This window comes from Austrofundulus limnaeus, unplaced genomic scaffold, assembly GCF_001266775.1.
Source record: "Austrofundulus limnaeus strain Quisiro unplaced genomic scaffold, Austrofundulus_limnaeus-1.0 Scaffold34, whole genome shotgun sequence".
Lineage (NCBI taxonomy): Eukaryota > Metazoa > Chordata > Actinopteri > Cyprinodontiformes > Rivulidae > Austrofundulus > Austrofundulus limnaeus.
This window is the reverse complement of record NW_013952436.1, coordinates 206,556-213,813: the sequence shown is the minus strand read 5'-3', so window position 1 is coordinate 213,813 and position 7,258 is coordinate 206,556. Positions and strand designations below refer to the sequence as shown.

Genomic DNA, 7,258 nt, shown 5'->3' with positions numbered 1-7,258 from the left:
TAGCACCTCTAGTAATATATTTACCTGTACTGAGAAAAATGGTGACGTGTTCAATACCTATTTTACCTGCTGTAGGTAGTCCTTGAACCAGTTTACAGCTGGTTTCTGGAGCCCCAGGGCTTCCAATTTTCATAAGAGAATACTGTGATCCACTGTGTCAAAGGTGTTTTGTAAGTYGAGAMGGACCATACMTGTGAGKTTGCCTTTATCTTGCTCTGMCTTGATAAAAATCAGTGAKGTAAATKAACCATGTGTCTGTAGAATGAGAGGKTCTGAAACCGGACTGGAGCTCATATAAAAGTTTGTGATCTGTGAGATATTGGTTGAGCTGCTCATAGACTGTTTTCTCAATCAGTTTGCTGACAACACTGAGAAYTGAGACGGGACGATAGTTGCTAACTTCAGTTTTACTGCTCTTTTTGTGAATAGGGGTAATTTTAGCATATTTAAGTTTGGAAGGGATACTACCTGTTGACAGAAACAAATTTATGATGYGTCAGTGGGGAGGTGAGGTACATGGTGCCATCTTTAATGAATCTGGTGGGTGTTTGGTCTGGTCCAGTTGTCTTGTTTGGGTTTAGATTTTGAAGGTTTTTGAGGACAGTGTCCTCTGTTATGTGTCTGAATACAAATGAAACACCTGAGTTTATCCATTTGCTGTAGAATTGCTTTATGTAGGTCGGGCCAAACCTCCCAATTCTCATGGTTAATTTTTTTAGTAGAGAGGAAGCAACAGTGGAGAAGTACCTGTAAGTTTTCAGCCACCTTGTGCTTGTCAAAGCATAAATCATTTTCTATTTTGAGGCCAATGTTGGTGTTGGATGTTTTTATGTTAGAGGAGGTGCCCAAGGCTTTCTAGTATATTCCATAGTTGTTTTTTTTGGCTGGTTTTTACATTCTTCCATCTTGTTCACAAAATAGTTTGATTTAGCCTGGGACTTCTTTAGATTGAACCAGTGATACATATTTGTCATACCATTCTTGGTTCTTAGTTTTTCTGAACTGACTGAAAGTATGTTTCCTCTGGTGAATTAGGTGGAGAACTTCACCCGTCATCCAGGGATCTGTGTTTTGTTTTATACGTACTAGTTTTAAGGGAGCGATTTTGTCTAGAGCCTCCAGGAATTTATTTTTTAACAGTGACCACGCCTCTTCAATATTGCTACTAATTATGACTTCATGCCAGTTAATATTACTAAACAGTTGTTCAAAAGACTCTTTAAGACTCTAAACTTGTATTGTGCACACTACATAAAGCCTACAGGGAGGGAAAAAAAATCTTTGGCCGACCGCATGTCACCCACCTGCCTATCATGCCAGAGTTAATTATCTTATATCAAGAAAATTTAGACTTCAAAATAACCGTATTTGCAGTTTCATGYAATGTTGCTAGATGTCCCAGAGTACAAGACACTCAAGAACAAGTACATCCAGTGGTTTTTTCCAGAGTGTCAGTGAAATACACGAAGTGGTTCATGAGAAAAGACAGACAAAAACATAAATGCCTACCTTTTGGCTTTGATTTTTTTTTTTTTACAAATAATTTGATGTACTTAGCTACTTACAAACTATTTCAAAGACAAAACTTGTTCTATTTTTTTAATTTACAAAAACAATCAAAAACTTTAACAACCTAAAATAGGATAAAAAAATTATAAAAGAAAGAAAATGTGTTTGGTAGATTATTTCTTTGAAGTAACAATGTTTCTTGGCAATAAATCTTGTACTGTTGGAAGGCCTCTTAGTTTCCCTTTTAAATGGGGCTCCATTTGTAAGGAACATGCCTTTGTGGGATCCGCAGTAGAGCCGAGTGTGGGTTGTACATTAAAAATGTGCCAAATGTTCTCTGCGTTACAGCGTGCAAATATTCCAACATTTTCCAATAATCAGAATTATGAATCCAAGAAAATTTATACAGTCAAGAAATCAAACATTAAAACAYTTCTGCACCTCATATACAGAAAACAATTATCGCCAATTGAGGGGAAATGTCTCAAAACTTCCCTTGTAATTTGACAGATTAAACCTTTTATAACTGCGTTCACAGGTTCCTGTATAAAAATTAGTCTGCTGTATGGTTTTTGGATGCCATCTATTGACATGTGCACTTACCTGTTTAACATGTGACAGATCTTGTTTCTGCAAATTCACATCACAATCACCTGTTGTCATTGGGATGTCCTCTGAGGGTCGCATGTCTTTCACCAACATAATTGTTATGACATCAGCACAAAACAATCCTGGAGGATCACGAGAACTCAAATCCAACCAATCTCTGTTTTTAATGCATGAACATTTTTGCAGATTGCAGTAAAAACATGTCTCAGCAGGTCTGTTATGAAAAAGCTTGCAGTACCTTAAGCAATCCTTAAAAAAAAAAAAAAAAAAAAGCATATTCTGAGAGATAAATGGGCTGTCACTGAAGAGGGTGATATCCATCTATTTCAAGAAAGTCCCACACTAGCAGTGGAACAAGAATTGTTTGTTTTGCCAGTCAGTGAAAATGCATTATTCCAAAAACAAAMGAACTTGAAAAAGTGTGAATGCTACATTTCAAACTTAATTGAGCGTAATCTATACCTAAAACACCATATCTTTGGAGTTTAAATAAACATTGTAATTTATTTTTTGCAGGCCTGATCTTGTAAAATCATTTCAATTGGAGATGGAGGATTAAAAAAAAAAAMCCTCAAAAATACATCCAACATGTTTATTTTATTAAAACAAAAATATGATCCATTTGTCTTATTTTTCACAACATGGTTAGACGGCACCATTTACAGGCATAGCTTTGATTTAAACTTCCACCAAGATTTTTATCATGTTCTGACATTTAAGTGTTTAAAACATTTGATTGATGTTTCCTTTGCKTTGTTGTATACAGATCATTGTTAGTATTCTCTCCCATAACAACCTTTAAAACCACGGTGGCACAAAGATCAGATGTGGAAATGACAGGACTCATTGGAAGATGAGCCGGTGACCRGAGCAGGGCAGAAGAAGAAGAATCATTGCAGACAAGATTTCATTTCCCATCTTTCATGGCTTTCTTCTCCTCCTCGATTTCTGTTGGATGACAGGAGAACATGTTAAAATTCAAATCATACAAGTGAAAACTTTACTTTTATCACTGTCAAGACACAGACTCCAAAAGTACATTTCAGGAGATGAAGTCAACAACTGACATCATATGATTTGACACTTTTCATTAGACAGTATAGAAAACAAAAAGTGTAATATATAGATATGATTAACGCAAAATATTTATTAAAAAATAGAGATCATGCTTTAAAAAAAAAAAAAGGAACTCTGGATTTAAAAAGAACTTTTGCACAAATGGCTTAAAAGTTGTGAACAAACCTCACGTCTTGAAATGCTAGTAAGTTTTAATTAGTTTCTGTACAATACACAAGCTTTGACAGAAATGTCTTGAGTTCAGTCATAAGTCTTATAAAATTTTCTCCTCAGGCATTTTATTATATCGTTATTTAACCAGGTACACACAAAGGACTGCACTCCCACACAGAACCATTTCAGGCTTTGGATAGTAAAAACAAGTTTTGTACGGAGTAAATTACACAAATAATTTATTCTATGCACCAGTGTGCATTTTCAGCTTTAGACAGCTATCAGAGGCACAAATAACAACAATAATAACAACATGTCATAGCAGCTCATGAAAACTGATTTCTAAAGCTTTACATTCAATTATTTTGATAAGCACCTAAGGCACTTCTAATGCCATAGGTGCACCAGGAGCGCTACAGATAGCTGCTGCCGTCATTCTTTGGCCTAGTCCCAACGCTCAGTGYGCACCCATCTGTGAAGTGTGGATTCAGTCGAAGACATAAGTGTTTGAGTGTGCAGGTTACAAGCGTGAGAAAAAAAAAAATTGTGACAGTACGGATTACATCATCGACTTGCGCCTCTGCATCTTAACTGTGACATCCAACATGGCAGAACCAGTCACTTGTTTTGGCATTTGTATTGCTAAAAAAAAAAAAAAAAAGTACGTTTTTAGGAGAAGAAAGCGCATAAAACAAAAGGAGGCGTATCCATCAGAGTATGAGAACTACCTTCTTCTTTTGCCTTCATTGGTGGTTAGCAGGGTAATTTCAGTGCATTACTGCCACCACTAAACTGGAAGGTGCTCAGTGAACACTGCCAGGTTTCTGCATTTTAATTCAAAACGTCACACACATCAATGAGTTGTGGGTAATACACTTCGCCGAAGCCCGTAAAAATGTGGACTTCGCGCAAAGGTGGAAATAGTACCCAAAATGGGCGGGGCCAAGGGCGGATGTGGAGATCGTGGGACCCACTATGCACTCAAACCCTTCATCATGAACGCACATTTGAAGTGCACAAGGGTGTGAGTGAGAGTATTGGGACAGAGCCTTTATTTGCAAACAACTACAAAAATACTAATTTAGTTAAATATTAAACTAGATAATGCAAACGTGACAGTGGTGCACAGTTTAAAAATTGTGTTCAAACCGTTAGGAAATATTTGAAGCTTGAAGTAATTTAAACAACAACAACCCACTTAATCTTATTAGCCTCCCTCAGACAACTAAATGGTTTCCAAACTGGTTTTTCTAAAAAAGGAGATGGCAAAAACATGCAAGATAGTCAATGTTCACAATCTTTCCACAGAACTTGACTTTTTAAAGATCAGAATGATTCCGATAATCCCCCCACCCTACCCCCACCACTCTCTGTTATCAGCTGGAGTTTTTGTCAAACGCTGAATCAGATTAAAAACTTGATTTTCCAGTCATGGTCCTAAAAATAAAAAAAAAGGCAGCTTCTTAAAATTCCTTCAGCCATGTAGTTCACGGTAGCTGCAAAAATCTCCTCAGGTAACTGGGAGTGTACCATCGTTTAATCTGTGATGCAATGTTTGCCTTATGATACGAAAGGAGGAGTGGCGTCGTTTGAAAAAAAAAAAAAAGGGTACAATGTGAAACAGGTGTGGACAAGACAGAGCTATGCTTTGTGCACGATCCCCTCCCCTCCTCAACACCTACCCTCCTTGGTTGGGAGATGGTTTTTCTCTTGCGTGTTCGTCTTCTTGAGCTGCTTCTTGTTAAAGTGCTCCACTTCCTCGTTGACTGGGTTGGCGTCACTCATATTGGCTGATTTCTGTTAGAACAAGAGAAAAAAAATCAATCAGATTAAAAAAAAAAAGTTAAGAACTGACAGACAGAACCCGTGAAGAATGCATGAAGTCTCTGAGCGTGCCCACACAGGTACACACCAAACTGAGCCCCACCTCAGAGGTGGAATCAGWGTCCTTTTTTTAACATATCCAGTTTCTCACACTGGTTTACCCTACACTGTTGTGTTAGCATATTTACAGGTTAAACCAGATAGGTGAGAACATGTTAGAGTGGAATATTAATTTGCATTTTTTGCACCGTTATTGGAAAACATGAACAGTGTGAACTGAAAAAGAAAGTTAAACATTTTCTGTTCAACTGAAGCTGACGTATGTTTTATCTTATCTACATTTCCAGAGGTTGGACAAGGTTATAGGTGTTTTTAATAGCCAAGCACTGCAATAGGAAAAGTGAAAGGTGAAAACACTGATCACACTCCTGTGCACAACATGCTGGGACTCTGGGCTGACACGACCCCACTAATCAGGCTCCACAGGCAGAGGCAGGAAGTGTGCAAGAACCAGTGTGCATGCAGGATCAAACCTGATTTTAAGGCCTACAGTAAAAGAGGAAAACAAAATGCTGCGTAACACCTAACAAACCCTGGAGCCTTTGTTTTATTAAAATGATCTATACACGGCTGAATTATAACGTTTATTGAATTGAAGAAAGCAGTAAATATTTCTGACCTGGAGCAGGAGTGCTGAGCTGTGAACGTCCTCAGGTAAGACACGTCTGTGTGTGTAATCTGTGCAAAGCTCACGGTTTAAATACAGCCAACACGCCCTTCTGCACGCCAACATGGACACCGAGGCGCAGCTCCTGATTGGCTCCYGCTCCTCCGGAGGGGGCGGGGCAGTTTTAATCGGACACGTTTTTGTTCATACCACACCATCTTCTTCCTGGTAAAACCAGGTGATTCTTCAGGCAAAACACTTCTTTTAAATTTGAGGTGTTTTTTTTTAACCTCCTCAATGACAACCACGGATCTGTTCCTCAGTTACTTGTATAGTTTGATCAGTTTAATGATTGATCTTTTACTACAGCACCACCTGGTGGTCAAAATATGACATGACACCTGAAAATCATGTTGGGAAATAAAGGAAACCCAAGTATTTGTGAGAAAGTGACTGGTCAACGTGTTCGCCACTGAGTTCCTGTGTCTGTTAGCACACTATCTCATGAACCACTGGAGAAATATTAATGAAACTTGCAGGAAGTTATTACTGAATGCAAATCTGTCTCTAATTAACTTTGAGACTCAATCCATTACAAGATGGCTGTCACAGACAACTGACCTTCAAAAGCACCAAAACGGCTTCAACACTGGGAATTGTTCAGACATCGACCTGTGCTTTGGTATTGTGGTAGCTGAGACTGATCCATAACTCGTACTCTGAGCACGGAAAGATTTTTACACATCTCAGTTTAAATTTGGCATCAATTATTTGGAGTCTGTTAGCAAAATATTTTACTAACCCCTGGTCACATTTTAATGAAAATTTCAGGAAAACTTAATATGTAAATCTACGACTGGTTAACTTAGTCAACTGTCTGCAAAATATAGCCACTTGATGGATTTTAACGAAACTTTCAGGTTCTTGTAAATTAACTGGCTGTACATCTACAAATGATTACCTGCTGGAGCACCCAACTCTAGATGGCTGCAACAGCTAATCAATTTTAATACAAAAATAGCTACAACTCTTACAACACAGTTACAGCACGTATTCTGAGCTTTAAATCACACAAAACATTTAACATTGGACAAAACTGATCACGGCTCTGTCATTTCTCAACATAAGATGTTCTAAAATTCTGCTATGAAATGCAGATGGTACACATTTCTCCGAGGAATACTTTCATCTAATAGTGCCCTTTAAAGAAGAAAAGTTAGTTTTATGTAAAGTTTTATTTTCTTGTCCTGTAAAATCTTGTGTTGGTACAGACTGATTTTTAACAGTCAGCAGATGCAGAATCACAGAGGCAGTGAAGAGTGAAGTACAGCAGTTCAGTTCCTAATTCACCAAGTCTGGATGTGTTTGCACTTCTGCACAGGCATGATGACCCCCCCCCCCCCCCCCCCCCCCCCCCCC

At 38.2% G+C, this 7,258-nt stretch overlaps 1 protein-coding gene across 1 annotated transcript; it reads right to left on the bottom strand.

Annotated features, from left to right (window-relative positions):
- Positions 1–2,696: 2,696 nt before the first annotated feature.
- On the bottom strand, positions 2,697–5,969 carry LOC106515952 (thymosin beta-a). Its single transcript, XM_014006036.1, has 3 exons — positions 5,852–5,969; positions 5,031–5,145; positions 2,697–3,066 (listed from the first exon to the last, which is right to left on the bottom strand). Exons 1-3 carry the CDS (start codon positions 5,963–5,965, stop codon positions 3,026–3,028), a joined length of 270 nt encoding a protein of 89 aa, XP_013861490.1. The 5' UTR covers positions 5,966–5,969; the 3' UTR covers positions 2,697–3,025.
- Between the last annotated feature and the right edge of the window lie 1,289 nt (positions 5,970–7,258).